A 22,401-nucleotide genomic window follows, 5' to 3' on the forward strand; every position below is an offset into this window, starting at 1 on the left:
AACCCGGGGGCGCGCCCAAGGCTCGAGCGCCGGCACTGCCGGTCCGTCCCCCCCCTCCCGGCTCAGCCCAGGGCACCGACCTCCTCTGCCCGGCTGCAGCAGGCCCGTCCCGCCCCTAACAGCACCGCTAACCCCAAGAAACAACGTCCCAAGGACTGGTTTTATTGAACAGTTTATTCTGGTTTAAAATAAAAAAAAAAAAAAAAAGAGAGAGAAACCCTCACGTCGTGGAGCAAGGTACACTGAAGGTCTGCCACGCCACCACCCCCTCCTAACCCCCGCCCCGGGGGAAAGGCTGAAGTTCATCCCCGGCAGCACGGCTCATTGGTATTTACAATTCATCGTGTTCAACAGCCCGGGACACCTCACACAGCGTACAGAGTTATTGCAACAGGACAGCACTTGCCGCTACGGTCAGAAACCTCACCAGTTGTTCGGAACCATGATTTGTGGATCCCAAAAGGCGTTGTTAACATGCAAAAAACATTACTAAACAATATTATCTAACTTCTACGGTTGCCAAATACTTGACCTTAATAAGGAAACCAATTACAAAATACTTCCTTGTAGTGCTATACAAAAGTTATAAAATTAAGATTCTATCAACCACTTTTAAATATTCCGATTTTCCAACAGTGCAGTTTTCCACATCTTTATCACCACTGAACATTTTGAAGTAAAAAAAAAAAATCAGAAAATTAGATCAAAATGTTTTAATCTTTGGATCCCTTTATTCCTGTGGCCTTCATATACATACACAGACACAAATGACCAGGTTGCTATTTCAGCACATCAAAAAAGTTGTCACCAGTCATTCAGAATTGGCAAAAAGTCCATACTATGTCATTTGTGACCTCATGGTCTTAGAACCAGAATCTCAATGTCTCCAACCTATGGTCTATCAAAATGCAAACAACTTCAAAACACTAAGAATTCTTTAAATTGCTTATGCCTACAGGTATTACAACAAAGTTAACATCTCAAGAATTGACAAATGGAGACATACTTTTGTCCCAGGCATTCCAGGAGAATCACTAACTCGTGTGCCTGGTCCGTTATTAAAAAAAGTTAATATTTATCACTAAGTAAAATTAATTGCAAATTTTGACATATGAAAATTTCTCTTCTCCTTATTTGAAAATATCTCCTTAATTTGGTCAAATCCTGTGATATGCCAGAAACTACAAAATCAAATTCTTGCAAGAGAAGTGAAGAGTGTATCATCCAGTTTTGTGTAATGGAAGAACATTTGCAAATCTTCATTATTGTCCAAATATAAAATCAAACATTTAAGCCTGAAAAGCTGCTAAAGAAAAAACCCAACTAATTCAGTGTTCTTCAGCATATCAACTTTTGCAATAACACAGTATGTTTGCCGACTTAAAAATGTTTATTCTTTAAAAAATTAGTTGCTTTTTATACAGCTATACAAAGTCTGTAATGTTTCTTTGGCAATGGGATATAATGGAATTTTACAACTATATAAAAAGTTTCCTTTGCCTAAGAAACAGTATTTACTGTGTGTACATATTTGACTGACAAAGCAAGTTTTCTACTGTCCAGCACCCTAGTTGATAAAAGTACAACTATCTCAAAAGGGATATTACAGGATTTCCAAAAAACAACCTTCAGTGGATCAAAACACTCACAGTATCGACGGCCTTCTGCATACAATTGTCCTTACAACTTGAAGCAATTATCAAATACAGTTTAGTAATAAGAAAAATCCTTTCAGTGATGAAAAAATACTTAAACTCCATCGAAGTACTGCTTTATAATTAACTATACATAAGAAATTACTTATCCTTCTGTCTCAAATATATTTAATGCTCACTGTTTTCAAAGATGGCCATTTTTCAAAAGTAACTGCATTACACCCCTTTGAAATTAAATAGTTAAATCCCAGTGCTGGTGACAAGTATACAGCAAATTAACTTCATTCTTTGCAGAGACTTGAAACTAATTCTCTGGATCAAGAAGATCTAGACGCTCACCCGGGTTCAGCTGTCTTGTAGACTATGCAGCAACTTTGTTGTCTTTCTAGAGGGAACAACAGCAGCATGTTAAAATTTGTTTCGCAAAACAAAAATCACAAATTAATACAGGCAGCAGCACTGGGAGAAGGTGTGCTGTGATGGCTACTTCCCATCTGCTGAAATCAGAAGAGACACCTCCCTCCGTCACCAGGTTAGCATCTGGGCAAAACACCCTCAGTCTGGCACACATGGAAGCAGGTTGTCACGTTGACTACATGTGTGGCACAAACCCTTGGTCTTTACACTGCCTCCTACTTAGTGGAAGGCTGTGAAATTCTTTCATTCAGAAATCCAAATCTTTGATCTTCAACCCCTCAATTCAATTCATGCTCAGCTACCAAAAATTTCTTTAAATCACAGGACTAATTGTTGCAAACTAATGAAGGAATATTGTGACAAAAAAAATGCTCCCCTCTTTTTTTAAATTAAATATATTTAAAATCCTCAAACAGAAAACACAGATTTTGTGTTGAAAAACAAAGAACAAACAACAAAAACCAAACCACCTGTAACTGCTCATGCACTAAACTACCAGAGAAAGTTCTTCTGTCCCAGTCAGAACTGTAAAGGCCTAAAATTACTTCCACCAATCTGGTTAATTATATTTATTACTGATTCTAAACAGTATCCCAGTATTATTTCTGTTCCTTAACAAGCTAATGTTCAAGTTGAATATACATGCTTAATGCCAAGAATGGCTCACACTGAAATTATGAAAAGATTTTGGTTTTGCAAGCAACTGAGCTCTGCTGATTTACAAAATCTGTATGATCGATAAGCTTTCATAAAGAGGAGTGCCCCCAAGATACCACTAGCACAGAATACACAACTGTACTAGCTGTGGCTGACAACTAATTTTGTCCTTCCCCTGAATGGCTGGTAGGAAGAAGAGTTAAGTTCTTCAATAGGAAACAGAGAAATGGATGTCTTAACAGTGTTGCAAAGGCAACAAATTGTGTAACTTGACTGTAAAGGAAGAGTCTGCTTTTTAGCCATCATAGGTCTTGCAGAACAAATTACTATTTCTATGCTTACATGATGATGAAAGCACGTTTGTACATCAGGTTACTTCAGTTAGCAGACTTACATGGTTGCTTGTGCATAATGCCTAAGGAACTTTAAGCTTCATTCATATTTAACTCAAGTAGTAGTACTTATTTTAATCTTTTAAAAACACTTTCTCTATGGAATGAACAGGGCATAAAAGCTTCAAAAGACAAGACCTCTATCTCCCACAGTCCCTTGTTACTGAATGACTGGCTGAAAAAAGTCAATCCTGCCTTAGCATTCCCAACAGCTGTTGGATACAGCTATGTAAAGTGATAGTTTAAAAAAAAAAAAAAAAAAAGCATTTAACAGGACTTTACAGAACTCAAGTATTTTTTCTCTCCTTTTTTGCAAAAGCTTAAATAACTTCAATTACTCCATTTTAGGGGTTATACAGGATCTTAGGCATCCATAAGCTTTGTGCCAACTCATTCACGAAGAATTCAAGAGTTTGTTGCACACTAGAAGCAAGTTCAATTACTCCCTCTCAATCTTTACATTTTACAATATTGCTTAGAAAATGCACGCTTGTATTAAATCTGCAGAACTTTTACCTTTTGTTTTTTCCTCCTCAATTCCAGCTACAGAACAAATATTTAGGGCATGTGAAGAAAGGTAGTGTTTAGTTTGGTTGCTGTTGATAGTAAAATGATGCTATGAAACTAAAATTTCAGCATTAATAGACTTTCAATTAAGTAGCTCAGAGTATCTGCAAAATACTATTAAAGACATTCTAGTTCAACATCAAATCTAAAACCAGGAGGTTTTTTACCACTAGTTTCTAAGAGCAGTAGATCAGGTCATAAGAAGATTAAATGTATTTTACCCTATATTCAAAGTCAGCAAACTCCCTGCCTCCACGACCTCCTCTGAATCCGCCACGAAATCCTCGGGGGGCAGTGAAGCCACCTCTTCCACCTCCTCGTCCTCTTCCACCTCGGAAGCCAATCCCCCCTCTGCCTCTGTACCCTCCACGGCCACGATTGGGACGCAGTGGTATTCCGAAGGTCTCGGCATTTAATCTTCTTTCCTCAGCCCAGGTGGGTCGCCGTTCTCTGCCACACAAAAGGAACGAGGATTGTTTTGAAACACACTTCCAAAGGAAGATTGCCTAGCTTAGAATCACCAGAAAGCTCTCAAAATGAAAAATGATACATTAATCACATTGTAAATCTACAAATTATCCCTTCAGTAAGAATCTAGATGTCTGTCGCAATTCATTTAACTCAACGAGAAGGGATGTGTTACAGTATCATTAATTATGTATTAATAATGCTGTAAGAGTTTCCCATATAGAAAGACACAGTGTGTATCCTCTGCACGCATCATGTAATAAAATAAATAAATAAAACCTGTCTGCAATTTAAAACAAGAAACAGAAAGTAAGAGTTTGCAGTTAGAGATGTTATTTACCTAGCTGTCAGCACAACAAAACAATCCCCCCTCCCCCCTGTAATTCAAAATAGGTCAGCAATCTGCATTGTCTTATCTAATAAAAAGGCAACAGCAAAACATAAGCTTTAATTTTCCTGAAATGCTATCTTCCCATTCAAACACTACCAGCTAAGACAGTTATGTAATCTACGTGGAAACCATTACCAAAGCATAGTCATAATTAATTTAACTAAAGTGGTAATTTAGTAGCAAAACAAAAAAACCCACTTAGTAAACCTGGAAAGCAGATTCTAGAGCATGTACACTCAGTTCTAGAAGCACCGTTCTGAAACAACACTTAAAAGTGTCTTCCTATTAATGTATTGCACTTGCCCACAAAGAAATCTTGTGCTTCACATTCCTGTTTTATTTTTGCCCACTGCATGTGGAAATAAACTTTACTCACTTTCAACTCAGAGCTGATTGTAATGAGTAGTACTGTCACTACCTTATGACATAAACATGCATTAAGTAGACTAACAAGCTTCCCCTTGCAGGTCATACCTATTGTCATCACAGGAGATGTTATCAAAGAAGGATTTGGTTTTGTCATAGTAGCAGTTGGGTCCAAGTGGATCTTCCTCATCTGCATTCCCTTCGCTATTTTGGGTATCGACACCTGAGTCACCTTTGTCTTCCCCATTTACAGGCTTCTCTGGTTTCTCAAGTTTATCTTCTGCAAAACAAAAGTAAACAGAAGCCTTCCACACCATCATACGAAACAAAACAGCACTGTTAACTTATTCCCAGACAGACACAAACTATACCAAATGTGCAAAACCACAAAAACCTCTCCAAAATTGCATGTGGAAGTCAAATAATTTGACACAAATGAGAGTGTTTGGCTGCTGCTGTTTGGAGGTTCGATATCCTCTATATTCTCTGTGGGTTTAATTAACAAAAAAACCTGTGGTAGAATGGATTTGATAGCCATCTATTTTATAACCTCCTGCCACCTCCTTTCCAGACTTAAAAGCCCCACTCAGTCATTCCTCATATAAAAGCCATTCCATGTTTTTGCTCATCCCCATTACCCTTCTCCTTTGTCTTCTGACTTTGCTGTTATCTCCTTTGACACACAGGGCCAGCATTCAAGATATTATGCCATGAACTGACTTTATGATATATTTTCTTTCCTCATAATGCCTGAAGTCCAACTTACTGTTTTGACTGGTACTGAAAAAGAAGCTGATGGTTCAACAGAATGAGCTATTATGATCTTTAAGTCTCATTCATAAATGCTTACAGCTCAGATCTCATGATGCAGTGCACATAAACTTCAGATAACCAGCTCAACCTTTCTACAACACACAAAAATTACCACTCTGTCTCGTTAAATGTTTCTATAGCTCTTTATGGTTAGCTTTCCCTTTCCTCTTCATTATTCTGAAAAAATCAGTATCAACAGCAAATTGTCAAGTCATTTAAAAATGAGCCAGAAAAAGAGGCAAGCACCAGAGAACAAATCCTATGGGACTCTACTAGTGGCTTTTCTCTACACTGCAATGAGACCATTTATTCCTATCTTTTGTTTCCCACCTTTTAGCCAATCACTTACTGAAATAGGGAACTCCCTGTTTTAACCTGTAACAATTTTGTCCAAAAATAGTAGATTTAGTGTAACAAACAGGTGGCTGGTCACAAGAGAATGAGGTAATTAAAACAGAAGCCTGCTAGAAAACAAAACTAACGTGCTGGCAGTATGGATATGAACTACTCCTGCATTTCTCCGGAAAAGGGTAAAAGTAAAGAAATGCTACAAACTTTCTTAAATTGAAACTCTTGTGCATCCTCCAGCAAAGTTCTGATCCCAAACTCATGTTTTTGGATTGCTTTTGGTCTGTTAATAATTGAAAACATAAAATACAGGATTTCTTTTATTGCATCCTTTCCAGAACTCAAAATTAAACTCTCTTCTGGGACTTCTGCTCAAGTCATCTGTATTTTTAACCAACAGACTTGTTAGAACATGATGTATGATGTTTGCTAGTTAAAATTCTTTCAAAAGTCAAATACTGACCAAGTATTAAGTTAATTAAATAGAAGATCCCAGTTTACTTGTTTACAGTCATTAAAAAAAAAATTTAAAAAAATCAGCGAACAAGACTTAGTAGGATATGCCTTTTAAAAGTTGTTCTCCAAGGTAGCATTAAAACAGCAGGACACAGTTTTTCCATGCTCAAATCTAAAGCAAAAATGGGTTTACCTTTTAGTTTAAGTTTATTATGAAATTCTCTATCAATTTCTTCCTTGTTGAATTGTGCATTTGCACTTTCGAAGTCAAAGTCCTTCTCAAACTTCATCGGACCATCCCTCCTAATACCAAATCTTCCTCGGCCCCCTCTGTGACCTCCACGGCCTCTCCGTGCTGAGGGTCCACCTGGAACTGAAGAGAGGCAAGTTCTGTTTGGTTTTGTTTTTTTCTTTCAGGATGGTGGGGGTTGGGGGTTTTTGGGTGATTTTTGTTTTGTTTTTTAAATTCCTGGGGTAACAGGTTGGGACTTCATACATCCTCTTTCTGCATTTCTGTTGTTAAAAGTCCTGTCAGAGCAGCTTGTAATTTGTGAATTCATTCACAATAATTACAGCAGTGACACAGAAAGCACACTAGTACTAAACTGGGGTACTAACAGACTTTCTAGAAATCAATAAAAGCTTTCTGAAGAACAGTTAAAATGTTAGCGGCTTTTCAGCAACGTATTTTGTAAAAAGGTAACAGGCTTTATTTCATGCTATTATATTTCTAAATCCATGAATACAGCTTGGTTTTGCATTTTTATTCAAATTGCTTAATATAGTCAACATTAAAGAGAAAATCTCTTCCGGTTGCTCTTTTTGTGCTTGAATTATTCTGACCCAATGCGAAATTACTGTTACCCAATAGAAACAATTATGTGAAAGCATTCTAAATACATAAATTCTTAATTACTGTAATCTGAACTGCAAGATTTCTGGATGTTAGAAACAAAATCCTAGCACTTTGCAAACTATAAACAATGCTGTATTTTAGCAGACTTTAGAAAAAATTAATGAAGTCTGAAAACAATGATAGCTATTTCTGAAAACAAGATTTACCAATTTGTCGTTTGTTTTCATTTCTGAGCTCATTTTCTGATCTTGAAACCTTGTGTGCTTCAGCTAAAGTTGGAAATAAGAAAATTATTTGTTTATCCAATTAGGTATTTTTGATCGTACTTTTGTATATAGTTATATTGTTCAGATTTAAAAAAAAAATCCAAACCTATAAAAGTAAACCACAAGTTTAACTTCGTAAAAGAAAAAAAAAAATTAGAATATATGCTTGACTTGAAAAAGATATATATTCCAGGTCTCTGCTGACCAGTCTACTAGTAAAGGACAGCAGGAAAATTCCTACATGTTGCCCTTAAAAAGAGCACTTCATATGTGTATGGAAGAAAATAAGCGTTATGAAAATCATCCAAAGCTACCTCGTCTGTGCTCCTGATTCTCTAACGATTTTTGGCTAGCAGACACCAAAGGTCTGGCTGGTACAGGACTCCTCCTCCCAACTGGTGCTGCAGTAGGCAAATGGGCTGAAGCTGTTTGTACTGCTTGTTCCATGGTGGGGCTCCTTCTCAAATGATCTATCTGAGGGCTTGAACGACCTGGGGAAAAAAACAAAACAAAAACAAAACCTAAAGAGTTATTCCTCATCCACAAATTTGAGTTACTACTCTCAACCACTCTAGACTGACAGGTTTATCTGCCTTACCAGTCAAGACAGCTGTGTCCAAAGAAGAAATAAATATTTCTGCACCCTCAGATCCACTAATCCAGAATGAAGGATATTTAGCAATTCCCCTTCCCCCAGTCTAAAAGAAAAAAATGGGTAGGACAATTAATCCCTACCAACCCACCCATGATGTGCATTTAGCTGTGGAATGAAATTTTTTTTTTTGATTGATCTGAGGTAAAAATACTCTTTCCGCCTCCCTGGAAAGCCAAGTGGAAAGTGCTCCCAAAGGCAGAGATAGTTACGATACTTAAATTTCATTTCATCTAGCACACTCTGTTGTATGATCACCACAAAAAATAAATGAATAGTTATGGTTAGTGACAGGCATAATGTAGACGAAGGAGCTATGAAAGGTTCCCCACAAAAGTGCTGTTCATACATTTCAATTTGCAGCACGAGTGACTGGAGCCAGAAGCATGCTTAGAATGGAGACATTTGATCTGGCCAGACAAGTTTATGACGCCATATAGGTAAATCTACTAAGAAATTAGAATAAGACTCAAGTTCCAGTAAGTAAAAGAAAAGAATAATGTTGTATCCCATAAAAAAGTTAAACAAAAGAAGAAAAAAAACCAAACACACATGCACCCCCACACACCGAACCACACCACACTTAAAATCTACAAATACGACAAATATTTTTAAAAGCAAACATGGACAGAAAAAACTTGTTGGTGCCGCACAGGAAGTTTTGTAGCAGAATGTATGTTCATCTGAAGCATATGCCAGACATTAAGTCCAAAAATCATACAGGTTTTAATTTCACTCACAGAAAACCAAGCTACTCTTTCAACAGAGAAACAGTAAATGCTCAGCATACTTTTTCCTCCCCTTCAATTAATATAACAAAGCAGAACCTATTTTTGGTAATCCACTCAACTAATCCTAGAAAGCAGTCCTAATCGGTGTACAAACCTCAACTAGAATTTAGGAAAAAAAAAAACAACAACCCTGTTTGCTCTAAATAAAGTGTTTTGCCTTTTAACATGACTGCATAAACTTAAAAATAGCATTAGAAATGTATCTTAGCACACATTTTTACTCGCAGCAACGAAGAGTGGAAGAGTAGGAAGTAACGTCTTTCAGATTTTGAGGAGCAATTAACGTATTTGCATGAAAAGCAAGGGTGAAGGTGCTCAACACTGAGCTGCTTTTTTCTTTGCCACTCAAAAAGCATCAAGAATTTCCTTTTTGCTTCTACTTTCTATTTCCAATATTACACAAACTACCCATACAGTTTCTATTACTATTGAGCTGACTTGACTGTCATGTCACTGTATCTACAGGCATCCAGGTCTGCTGTTAATATTATTTATGTAAATATACATTAACAAAAAAATACTGCTAGGAACGAAGATTTAAAAATTGTAGGCTGAAAGGACTTCACAATTCAATCATCATGAAGTATCTTGAGTTTTGTCATGCTATCGATAAAACTAGATATTGAATTTCCATATGCACCTATCTGCTAACATTATTCAACTGAAATAAGTCCTATTGCTCAATACAGATATTTTAAGGATAGCAACAAAGGTGTTGCAAACAGTTACCTATGCAGCATACCAAGATGTAGGAAAACGCACTTAAAGAGCCAGTACAAAGTCTCTCAGTGCTTTCTGGCTTTAATACCAAGTGTTTCAATGACAGAATTTAACTGTTTCGTTAGTATTTCTGGCAACCACTGAAATCAGGGGGGCACAATTGGTCAAAAAAAGATCAAAGAGTTGTTCAAAACTATTTACCTTGAGACATCTGTGTTTTCAGTGATCTTGCATCTGTTGTAAATGCAGAACCGACTGCAGTGCTTTGGGATATGTTAGCACTGGCTGAAGAGTCTGTTCCAAAAGATGTTAAAGAACCTCCTGCTTTGAAAGAAATAATATAGTTGTCAAACCTGGTTTACACTTTTCTCTATTTTTTTTTTTAATTAGCACTAAATGATTAGTGAGCCATATTGAGCAGTTATTCTAGAACATACATAAGTCTGCCACACACTAAGTTTAATGTAATGTAGGTATTTGTAGTAAGTTGTTCAGACTATAACACCTCGATGCTTTTAATCTAAATGAAAGAGCACTGCTAACTTTAGTATCACAAGTATTAACACAGCATAGTCATGACAGCATCTTACAGAGTAATAAACAAATGTTATTGGTATATATTTCCACTTAACATTTTTCAAACAAAAATATGATTGTCACATCTTATTAAATGATATCAAGTTATGGCCAATTCTACAGCCTTCCTTTCACGTGGCTAACATTTTCAGTACCAGGAGTAACACTGTCGCCATAACAGTTACAAGAATATAAGTTCCTATGTGAAAAACTAAATGAAATAAAAAAATTTAAGGGAGGAATGAAAGCTGGTTGGTGAGCCTTGGAGAGCATTGGCAGTATAAAGGGACAACTAACCCATGCAGCTCACAAATACTTCCAGCGTGTACTTCATGCCAAGCTAACATCTCATGAATAGCTGGAGGACTGTGCTGGCAGATGCATTGCTGAATAATCTAACCACTTGGTTAAGGCACACACCACCTAGTCAACTTGGGATACCAGATGTCCACACTACAGCTATGGGGCTTTTGTGGAGGAACAGTCCCTACCACTTGTGAAACATGAATACATGATGAATATAATGAAGATATATGGAAGAATGAATTCATAAATACAGGAACCTTTCCCCACTTGTCCCTCTGAGATAGGGGGTTTAGTTCTCAATCATAATTGCTTTGCTTTGAACTGCAAAGAAAAGCTCACTACTTTTGAGCTAAACTGTGGGACTAATACAGATTGAAGTCTTTGGATCTGCCCTTAGATGTTGATGGAAGTATAAGCGCTGATTACCGTCTATGCACACACATGCAACTTAACTTGTAGGAAAACACCAAATAATAAAAAAGAACGTACCAACTCCAACAGCGCCGAACTGCTGCCCCACCAGTGGGCTTGGACTAAACTGACTGTATGCAGGCATTCTGCCAAAAGGACCATAGGACCCAACAGACTGGAATGAAGATGTAGTTGAAGATCCTAGTGAAGACTAAAAGACAAAACATACTTGCAGAAATTAACGTTTACAGAAAAAGCAGGAAATAGTTCTGGAAGGCAAGAAATGCAGAAACTCTAAACCTATTTGTTAAATTTACCCTAACGCCACCACTGTGCCTATTACGTATAAAAGACCTTAACATTCATAAAGTTGTTGCTTTTAATATTAATTTATCTGCTTTAACACAGAAGCAAAGACAGCACAAAAATAATGAATTACACACACTACTCTGCATGAAAACTCAAACCAGACAACATTTTCACAAGTATGTATGCAGTTTAGAAAGCACTTTTACCCTTCCAATATCACAAACTTGCGAAAACTGTACCATAAAATTTTCCAATCCTTTCCCTAGAACCTCAGATACTGGACTCTTGTCAAACACAGATACAAGCTTTTGTTGGCAAACTTGGAAAAATGTCGCATCTTTTTCCCTGAAGTTTCAAAAACCACATGAACAGTGAATGACCCAAACATACGGGTGGGGTTATTACTATTATTGGGGTTAGCAGTAATGCAATTTCACAGCTCTCAACTACCACTGACAGAAAGAGTTGCACTAAATTTAGCAAAAGACCTTAGAGGATTGCAAGGGTACTTTGTAAGGAAGTATCAAGAATTTTATCTTAAGGAATAGTCAGAACATTAGAAAAGTAACACGTGGAATTATCAAGTTCCATTTGAACCAAGAGCTTCCCTCTCGCCCTCAGGGATGATATTAAGACAGCCCAGGAGCACAATCAAAAATCCAACAAATTTCAGAGATCAAAAATACCTCTGTGTCAGTCCATTTACTACAAAATAACAGATTAATTAACCCTGACTGCTTCAAGTTCTAAGTTGCTTTCTCTTCAGCAACCAAGTATTCCCTTTTCAAATAACTGTCCTTTAGTATGAAGCCTTTTTAAAAACACATAGCTAGATGAAACACTTTTAAAGTCATAGTCAGCAAAAAAAATTGAACATTAAAATCCAAAACAAAACAAAACTAATAATTTGGGGAGGTTTCAGCATCTACTCAATTTAACTTACACCAGGTCTGATCTTTCCAATAAGTCTTGCATACTTGTACTCCTAAGCCAAGCAACCTTCAAAAAAAAGGCATCAAGGTCTACCAAAAGTCCTTAGCTGTTTTTGAAAAACCGGCAAGCTTTGGTATCCAGTGCATTGTGCTACAGTTAGATTTCAACCTTGATTTTCACAGTTAAAGACATGATTCAAAAGAGGAAAATCTTTCCACAGTGCTTTATATTGGGTTGTAAACTTTACAGCAACAAACATTTTAATTTTTTAAACACTCGGCTGGAGAGCACTTGAAGCTGCCAGGTTACATCTTCAGCAACAAATATCTCAAAATATTTTTTGACTTACCTGAACAATAGCAGGGTCCTGCGGCAAAGAACACTGAGGCTTTGGTGGCTCACAGACAGTTAGGTCTTTAATGTCACTGCCACGGAATATAATATACTCAAAGACTTCATCACGAGGTGGTATAGGTCTATCAGTTGGTCTATCTTCTGTACCAAAGGAGCGAACTGCAAAATCGGGGACAAAAAACATAAAAACATCCCACATTGAACAAACATGTTTAATATACTGCAGAGACCAACAGCTTTAAATAAAAATAAAATTTTATTGAGAAAAAGTTATTAAATAGGCAGCACATTCTTCGTCATTATCAACTGCTCAGACATGAACAAGTAATTTGATCTTACAAATTTCAGTTAAAAATTAAGCAGAAAGACACTTCTTCTGTTCCTTACTGAGACATGACTTATGCTATCACTCACATGTTGAATATTTCAACTGTTTTGTGAGGATAAGGGGAAGCAGCAAAGCAGTTTTTTTGCTGAAGTTAACACTTTCTGGACATTACAGCAACAGAAACACCAACAAAGGCTGGTAAGTCAGTCCTGTGAATCAAGAACTACACGGGTTTACATACTTCATATTCTGCACTTGCAAATCAGGAAAAAAAAAGTCAATATTCTAGTTTCTAGTAGTATTAGAAGTTACCTAAAGCAAATTATTCTCAACAGATTCGAGGTCTGAATCAAGATTTAAATTAAAAAATAGGAATTCTGTGGTATGTATAGACAATTTTCACTAAGCGAAATGCATTCTTCTTGCTGGTTTAAGTTTCATACAATCTCTGTCAAATTAAGTAAACTCAGTGGGGCATAACTATCTGCCTAAGTGGCCCTGTGTAGTGTGCAACATACCAAGGCAATACAGTTATTTGTATGTAATCAGCTCAATTCCCACAGTTTTCAGATTGCATAGTGATGAAGCTCATCATGCTTTTCCCTTTGCACTACATATAATCACTTTACTTTCACTACCCTCTCAAAGACTCTTCCTCACCTGAAGACTGCCAACCCCAAGACCTAGAACTTTATAAGCAAAAACTAAACAATGCACTGAAACCAAAGGAAAAAAAAATGAATCATGATAGTCACATTCTACTGGACATCAACTTGCAGCAGCTTTAACAATCCCTCGAGACTGTCTTTGCTCTAGCCTTCTAAGACGTTTTTTGCTTGCTTTGTAAAGTAATACAGGTTATGCTGAGAAAACATCTGTATTTTGCTTTAATTTACCAGAATTAGTTTTCCCTCCATTTTCAGATGCATCAACAATTTGGAGACATCATTAGGCACTTATTTGCAGCCATAAAACCATTAGTCAAGAAAAGCAGTGTTTCCTGTAGAGCTGTATAAAGTGATACTGAGTCATTTCTCAGGCTGCACCAACCATCTTCTACCACTGTTGCTTCTTCTAGTACTGCATAAACAGAGCTTATCAGTCAAGTATTACAAATCTTTTTGAGAAACATAATTCAGAGGTAAAGAAATCAACTCCACACTATAATGAAAAATAACATTAAGAGGTTACAATTATTTTGTTCATACTTTTGTTCATCATCTACTGAGCTGAATTTAATAAACTTTTTTATTTCTGTGCATCTCAAAGTCTGTTCTGAACGGTACTATAAAATGTAAGCGCTGTAAAAAGGCATATCCTGTTAAGTGAATTTCAGTCTTTGTTATAAGGTAAATCTGTCGTCGTCTTCTACAGAAAAAGATATCTGAAGCTGAAGAATTTGCTGAAATTGACTCAAAGTAATACACAATAGCTTAAAGGCATTATCAATTGGTCATGTGCATTACCATAGCTCATTGTCTCGGTTTTTATTCATCAGGCCTTTCTATTTCACCATCTTGACTGAGGATCCAGCTTCACTTTCTGGCCACTCTAGACTATTTATTAGATAACCAGTAAATTAATTTGGTCCTTCATTCCATCATTTGACCTGCTGTCTTTGCAAGTATAACCAGTTGATTTTGGAATGGTTCCCTCTCTCCTACGCTGAAATGGTTGCTCTAGTAGCCATTTTGTCTAGAAAGGTGTACAAAAATGGCCAGATTGTGATCAGTAAGTTACTGAAGTATTTTACTTTCTAGCTAAAGTAGTAGCAACACCACAAAAAAGGGTAGTAAAGGATCACATCTCACCTTTACATAGAAATAAAAATCTCATGAACTATGGAAGAAATTTGCTTTCAAAGTACTTTAAGTCAGAGCTATGCTGCATGAATAAGTATTTTATTATTGACTGTTGATATTAACATCAACATCACAAGACACATATAGGAACAGTTTTAACATACGGCAATTACCTTTCTCCATTCTAAACCAATAAAAAAAAAGGAAACTACCTAACTTTCATCTAATGACACCTTATAAGAGGTAAAGGGATTTTATTGTACATCAAAAAGAATTTGTCTTTCTCCCCATCATAAAATTATGAAAACATCAAAAGAAAGTATTTCATTATTAAAAATTAGAATTCATCTTTAAGAGATTCAGCTGTCTATGCAACTGGATCAAGACACTGATAAGGTCATCAGTGGTTTTGCAATAATAAACATCAAGAGTTGCTACTAAGAGTTTGGGTTTTTTCCTCCACCTCTCCCCTGCCCCAAACCAAATGGGGTTTAGTGCAACTTTCTGCAAAATATAAGGACAATTTTGTCCAATGAAGATTACCTCTGGTGGAGAGGAGTAAGCAAATTCCTCTGATTTGAGGTTCAACCTTCCCCTGTCACCCCAAAACAACAAAAATAACCATCCTTGAATCTGATTTCCTTCTAAAGCAAGGAACCAGAACTGCATGTGAGACGATCTAAGAAAGCTGTTTAGGATAAGGGCTACTCAATGTTTTTGCAGTGTCTATCCCAACTAGGTCCTTCAGACAGTATAGAGTTGAATGTTACTTTTAATATTTTACAACAGGATAGCTAGCTTTCCAGTTTCTTCTTTCCTAGCCTGGATTAGGATTTAGCATAGTCTGAGTTAAAGTCTAATACTAAAGGTGGCCAGTACAACAGGATTTCAGAAAGAAATAGCTTTTACCACAGTTTTGCATAATCAGAAATACTACGTTGCCAGAGTAAAAAGGACCAGGTATTGAGGCAGCAGCAGTCTTAGAGGTCTATCCAGCTCTGTCTCTTGGGGTATTTCCTCAGACTACATCCTTCCTCCAGAACAAGGTGCAGTGGTTCATACATAGCAAAATACTGAAGAGTGAGAGGAAATGAAAATAAACATGTGAAAGATAACATAATCTTAGAACACTTACCAGGACTATGGTAAATCCATTTAATTTTACCTTGTCAATTTAAAGTTTTGGGGATTTTTTTTTGTTTGTTTTTAAATGAGCTAAATTGGCTTTGTGACTTGCAAACAAAAATATAACCATTACATTTTAAAAGCAAACTTATTTTTTGTTGGTGTAAATACACACACTTAGGTAACTAGCTGGAAAGAAACAAACATTGGTAAGCCTAACCGGATTAACGTATGTGACTTTATGCCCAAGCAGTTCCACCAATTTCACGTGTTAAGTGCTGCAAGCAAATTTTTGTACAGATTTTGACTGACTTCAGTGTTACCACTATATTATATTTTAATGCATATTACTATATGATACTACCATAGCATCCAAGGACAACATTGCAACTTTCCCTACCAGTTGACAGAAGTTATTACCTGTTGAATAACACAGAAAAATACTGTGTTAGTCAGAAGCCAAGCTATATATTCTACTAGCAAACGAGAACTCTGTTCCCATATAATGACAATTATTGCAAATGTGTAGTTCAGGCTCTGTATGCAGCACTGACACAATCTTACCAGCTTTACTTTATATGTAGCATACATACACAGAAACCAGTCTTTCCCCACTGTTAACGCACCCATGAGAAGCATGACGACTTAAATGAGACCACCACTACCAGAACAAGTCATTTCAACTGCCATCTCTCTTCAAAACATCACAACCCTTTCTCTGTAAACATGCTGAGATGCCTGCACACCACATTACAGGAAAAGTATTAATGTGAAGGAGCCAGCCTGTGGCAGGCTCATACCTTCAGAACAATTAATTCAGTCTGCATTCCCTTACTCACAGGGGTGGTGAGTTAACAGGAGATAGATATGAGGCAAGTAGCCAGGAGTGGGCTTTGAGAAGAGGAATTTTTCTGCTGTGACACACTGCACAGGGTTGGTTTGGCACACATGCCCTAAACCTCAAGACATGGAGGGAGCATGTCACTTAACTGACTAAAAAAATAACTTCATAAAAGCTTGATAAAAATTTAACCCTTCCCTTTCCTGCTCCCACTCCTTAGCTATAGCAAATGCTCAAGTATTCACAAGAATTTAACTTTCTCCTGTCTACATTTCTGAGTCTTTCATCCAATTAATATGGTGTAGAAGTCTGAAAGAAAGGGAAGTTTTCTCTTTCATGTGTCACTAGACTATGGAAAACACTTATCACAGATGGTTGAAAATGCCAGAAATGCCATAAGTTTAACTACTTCTTAAATTATTGAAAGCTATTTCATTAATATCTATTAACTATAACGGTTCCCAATGCAACTCTCAATGGTCCAACAGCTGATAAATGAAAACTGACGCATTATACCACAGAGACGGTATATAATTTTCTGGTTGTATACTCACATGCCTAAGGAATCCCCACTGTTGGCAGAGAACAAAGCCTTTTCTGACCCAATATGGCTGTTCTTACACAGTCTACCTACATTAAAAATCCGTGCCTCTAAATCAGTGCCTTGAAATAGAAAGACAAAATGCATGAAAGATCATACCTAGTTTTTAATGTTGCAATACCTAAGATCCAGCACAATCAGTCATGATTATTCTACAAGTGCCCCCAGGCAGGGTAGCAATCACTTTACAGCAAGAAAATTTTACTCCTAACTGTGGCTTGCGAACACTCTATTCTTAAATTGGTTGGACTTAATGATGTTTAAAAAATGAACTAAAAGTATGAACTAGAACATTCCAAGTTAATTTAACTTGAAACTTGAGAATAAGAGTGGGTGGGTTTTGGTTCCAAACACTAGTTCTGAAAAGCTGGCAATTCAAAGACAACACACACACCAATAATATACAAAAATCTGAAATAATTGTACAGCTTGCTTAATATTTGGAATCTGATATAGATGGGAGTTTTCACTGTTATTTAAATAATAGTGAAAGGATGCATTGCTTTCTCTTATCAGACTCCAGCTTAGGATAAAAATGTTATGCTCATTCTAACAAACAGTCGCTATTTTCCTCTAACTCATGAGACACGAGGCCACAACTTTTGCTAATGAAAGTGTGTAAATAAAGTGCTGATTAAAAAACTATAGGGGATTGCCCTTCAGTAATTGAAGACTACAATCAGCACTCTGTTAGCAACCCAAATAATCTTATTTCTGTCTAAAACCCTAGAAGATTTAAGATAAAGGAAGACATTCCACATGTACAACTTCAGGAGATTGATCTCAGCCCACAGAAGACCTACTGTTAGGCAAGTCTTCAAGAACAGATTCTACCTCTTCTGCACTTTGTCACAAACAATTTCAGTGATTTCAGTTAGGAAATGAATAATGATAAGCCAACCTGCACTCAACCCAGGTTAAGAGTCACAGGAAGCCAGCTACATAGCAGAGCAACTGAAAGCATCAACTCATCTTTTGGGTCTTTGTCTCTTTCTGGCAGAAAATTTGACATTTGTGGTAAAGATCCATGATAAACAGTTCTGGTTTGACTTCTGGACTCACCACAGGAAAAAGAGATAACTAATATCTGATTAACATATTTACAGCTACAGAGAGTTCAGAAAGATCTGCTTCTTTCACGTACAGACCTGGCCATAACTAACCACACTTGTCACCTTACATATATGCTATCATACCACATTCACATAAGTCTTCATTTATTCAGAAACCTGAATACTCTAGAGAGTTGAGCATTTTGTTCATGAGCACAGTGAACTGTTTTACAGTCTAATATGGTTGTTATCAGCTTCCAGATTAATCTCAAGATTTTTGGTTCCAGGTGGCCTAGAAATACTGGTTTATTCTCTTCTGAATCATGACACAATATTACAAAACACACATTCTTCCATTAACTCAGCCAAGTTTTATTAAAGCAAATTTAATGGTTTAGATTTACATTTCTGATGAGCTATGGGAAGAGAGTAGATTAGATTTCTACCTGTATTTTGATCTATGTTAAATATGTACACTTTGGCAGATATGCCATAACATGACTTAACCACTCTTGAGAAGTCATACAAAATTGGCTTGGTCAGCACTAAATCTGGCTAATTTAGGGCAAGACTATCACAAGCTCCTTGAGGATGGGGTTCCTGTCAGTACTTTTGTACAAACCTTAACAACCACAGCACGCAACTGGAATTTCTAAACATTTATTATTCATCACAGGGCTCATCTTTTTCCCATATAAACAAATACTAGCCGTCCTTTTTAAACAGATAATGCAATTCCAGCAAGGTAATTTAACCTAAAGGCAACTTTACAAGTAAGTAAAAATCACATAAAAGCTAAATGCCCCATAAATGAACTATGCAAGTCTGGGACCGAACCTACTGTACGGTGTTTCAAAGCATACATATAAGAATTTACAAAACAAAGCAATTTATTTGTTAAATAATAATTGGGGGGGGTGAGGAGAGGGTGGGGAAGAGGAGGGTAGGAAGAAGAGGCCCTTAAAGTGACAAGGCACACAAACAAGAATTACTACAAAGGCCAACGCAAGATGAAAGCATCAAACTGCTACACGGTATCAACTCCACAGGCCAGCTATTCTACACACCAACTACATAAAACATAACAGATTGTCATTATGCTAGAATGCTAAGCCTATCATATCAAACAGAAACTGAGGTTTGGAATACTCACAGTCCCAAATATTTAATTTACACAAGGAGCAATTTTTCACCTTGCCTAATGGGTGGAAAAACTCTCTTGTTTTATATATGCATTTAGATTATTTAGCAATACTTTACAGAGTCAAGGACTGTAAAGTGAAGTACCACTGAGATTTGCAGAATCTATTATAAATAGGTTTTTAATAAACTCTAACCTAATATTTTACATGAATATTACGCATTTGCTGCCATGGCTAATATACTTATGCTGAGAGTGCATTATCATGCACAAGAAACAGCGAAGTTCTTTGGACGCCCAGTTTCAAAGATCCTCTTTTTTACTCCCCAGTCTTTGACTCTCTTCTCCGTACATATACCTTCCCAACTTTCTTATACACACACATATATTCTCTGGCCAACACATTCTCATGCCAGTGTTTGTACTCAATTTCGATTTATGCAGTGCCGTACAGCTACCTCCAAAATGAAGAGCTCACAATCAGCCTTCTCTGCCGATAACCTAGCACCTCTTCAGACCCGAGTTGTCTCCTACTCCAGGATACAGAAGAATTCAGCTGTACGCGGCCCTGTACCCTGTAGGTCTGGCATTCTTACGATGCAAAGAAATCGTCTTTCCAGCCTTCCCCTCCTACTCCCTTTTATGCACTAACTCCGGACCACTTCCACCGCTGAGGGCTTCGTACTTTATTCAGGACTCCTTTTAGCAGCCCCTAAGTACGTAACGTTCCTAGCTCCTTTTTGCAACGGTCCCTCCGCGGCCACTCTGGGCTTTCCATATCCCTCCCCGAAGCCTGGGGAGCAGCCCGCGCAGCGGGAGCCGGGGCCTCCACAGCGCTGTCGCGCCGCCGCTCTCTCTATCCCTTGCTCATTTCCATCTCCGCCGTGAACCGTCGCGGGTCGCCACAGCCCCGCCGCAGACGCTCCGTCGGAGAGGATGGCGGCAGGACGCGCCTCCGGCAGAAACTACGCGGGCTCTTACCAAAGCTCCGCCAAGCCCCTTCGCAGCTGCTGATGGGCCCTCGCAGTCTGTAGGCCTCCCCCTCGCACCCCGCGCCTCCTCATCGCCACAACGCCACGGACGGCTCCGCCACGGTTTCAGATTCTTGCTCGACCCCCGACGGCCCCCAACGGTCCCTGCGTCGCCGCGCGTACCGTGGTCCCGCTCCCCTCCCCCAGGAGTTGCTGGGCCTCCAGGGCCCAGTCCTCTAGTCCGCCAGGTCCTTACCCTTGGCCAGCGCCACAGTGGAGTTTTCAGTGTCGATAGTGTACAAGATCCCTTCATACCGGATCTCAGCCTTGGAGATAAGGCTGATCTTGCTCCCGATGTAGGGCGTCCCCCCGCTCATGGTGCTGGCTCCTCGGTCAGGGACACCCCCCCTCCTCCTCCCCTGCCGAGCGCTCCTGAAGCCAGGCACAAGCAACTAAACAAGCCCAGCTCAGAGTCGTAGTAGGCGCTCTACTCCTCCCGCTTCGAGCCCGACCTTCCGCCGATCCCCCAGCGACAGATCTCCCTGCGCAGACTCCCTCAGCACACCCCGCACCAAAAGCACCCTGAAACTCCCAACATGGCCGCCGCCTTCATCTTCCCCCAGAACCACCCCCCCCGCTCCAGCCGCGAAATGGATGCCGGGAGGGGAGGTGATCTCGCGAGAACGGGCGCCCGAGGGTGGGGTGGGGGACGCAGCGGGAGAGGGCGGCCATTTGGGCCACCCGGGAAATTAATTTAGCGGCCTGGAACCCCGGAGCGCTCCGGCGGGTCCTGCCTTGCGTGTGCAGCGCGGCTTGCACGACAGGTTGAGCTCGGCTGTGCCTCGTCGTGCTTCCCCTGCCTGGCCTAAGGGTGCTGTGCCGGGCTGGGTTGGGACCTGCGGCTCCCCCCGGGCTCCCGCCTAGCGCGCCGGGAGTTTGAGCTCGCAGCTTGGAAACCCGGCCCTGCCGTAGCCTGTGAACACCGGCGGATGTGAAAGTAGGTTTGGTGATTGGGGGTTTTCGGGTTTTTTTTGAGAGGCCCAAGCCACCTATCACTGAATGCTAAATTCTTGTGGTCCTTAATAAGCAGTTTAGAATCCAGTCATGTGCAGAGCTGCTGAAGTCTATATCATGATAACTATTTAGTTCATATTTCAAGGGGGATTCCGTTTTACTCAGTTGGCAGCGTGGAGATACTCGGATCTTGCCAAGCAACACTAGGCAATGCAACTGTTGATCAAAGCTTGACTAAAGTGTGGAATTAATCCTGAAAAAAATACCCTCTCTGTACAAGTAAGCACAAAAAAAAGGTGATTTTTGAGATTGCACTTCACTTGTACACATTACATAAAAATCACAAATGAGGCTTCCTGTTGGAGCCTTTGCCTGTTAAAACATGATACTGCCTCAGGCCCCCCTTTTTACATTGGCAGCCTAGAAAATTACATGCAACAAAAACTAACTTCTGGAAAGGGTACTTAATAGCTTTTGTTGCACCAGCTAGACACTAATATGTTGCAAAGATTCAGCAAGTACTTTGTTCAGAATTTTGAAACACAATAGCAAGTCAGATTTTTCTGGAAGAGCCTGTGTGTTTCTCAATAGGAGCCATCCTAGACTTTTGGAAACTTTATGCCCAAGTTCAACTGGCCATAAAATTATGGAGGACTTGAGTATCCAGGGAGCTTTTACTGCAATGTGCTTCTGGCATGTCCTGGACTACCTGAAAGATTTGGAACAAAGTTCTTCAGTTAATGACTAGACATACATGACCGTATCAAGTCCATGGGAGACAACTGTTGAAAATCAGCATTTGTAAGTCAGCTCAAAGTAAAG

At 38.7% G+C, this 22,401-nt stretch overlaps 1 protein-coding gene across 3 annotated transcripts; it reads right to left on the reverse strand.

The window, feature by feature from the left end:
- Positions 1 to 159: 159 nt before the first annotated feature.
- Positions 160 to 21,196, reverse strand: LSM14A (LSM14A mRNA processing body assembly factor). 3 transcript variants are annotated; one of them, XM_054840130.1, is made up of 10 exons: positions 20,822 to 21,196; positions 12,700 to 12,863; positions 11,187 to 11,319; positions 10,017 to 10,139; positions 7,967 to 8,143; positions 7,593 to 7,655; positions 6,724 to 6,903; positions 5,022 to 5,193; positions 3,910 to 4,138; positions 160 to 2,040 (listed from the first exon to the last, which is right to left on the reverse strand). In XM_054840130.1, the coding sequence occupies exons 1-10, from the start codon at positions 20,940 to 20,942 to the stop codon at positions 2,017 to 2,019; spliced, it is 1,386 nt and encodes a 461-aa protein (XP_054696105.1). In that variant the 5' UTR covers positions 20,943 to 21,196; the 3' UTR covers positions 160 to 2,016. The 3 variants fall into 3 exon arrangements, with proteins under 3 accessions (XP_054696105.1, XP_054696107.1, XP_054696108.1); XM_054840132.1 differs by having other exon boundaries at positions 10,017 to 10,136; positions 20,822 to 21,193; XM_054840133.1 differs by lacking the exon at positions 7,593 to 7,655 and having other exon boundaries at positions 20,822 to 21,193.
- Between the last annotated feature and the right edge of the window lie 1,205 nt (positions 21,197 to 22,401).

Source organism: Grus americana, chromosome 13 (genome assembly GCF_028858705.1).
Source record: "Grus americana isolate bGruAme1 chromosome 13, bGruAme1.mat, whole genome shotgun sequence".
Taxonomy (NCBI): Eukaryota; Metazoa; Chordata; class Aves; order Gruiformes; family Gruidae; genus Grus; species Grus americana.

Coding starts and splice junctions, on each gene's coding strand:
- LSM14A (XM_054840130.1), bottom strand. CDS start 20,942: ATGAGCGGGGGGACGCCCTACATCGGGAGCAAGATCAGCCTTATCTCC. Junction 6,904..7,592: donor TGAAAACAAACGACAAATTG/GTAAATCTTGTT, acceptor GCCTCTCTTCAG/TTCCAGGTGGACCCTCAGCA. Junction 4,139..5,021: donor ATCTCCTGTGATGACAATAG/GTATGACCTGCA, acceptor TTTGTGTGGCAG/AGAACGGCGACCCACCTGGG.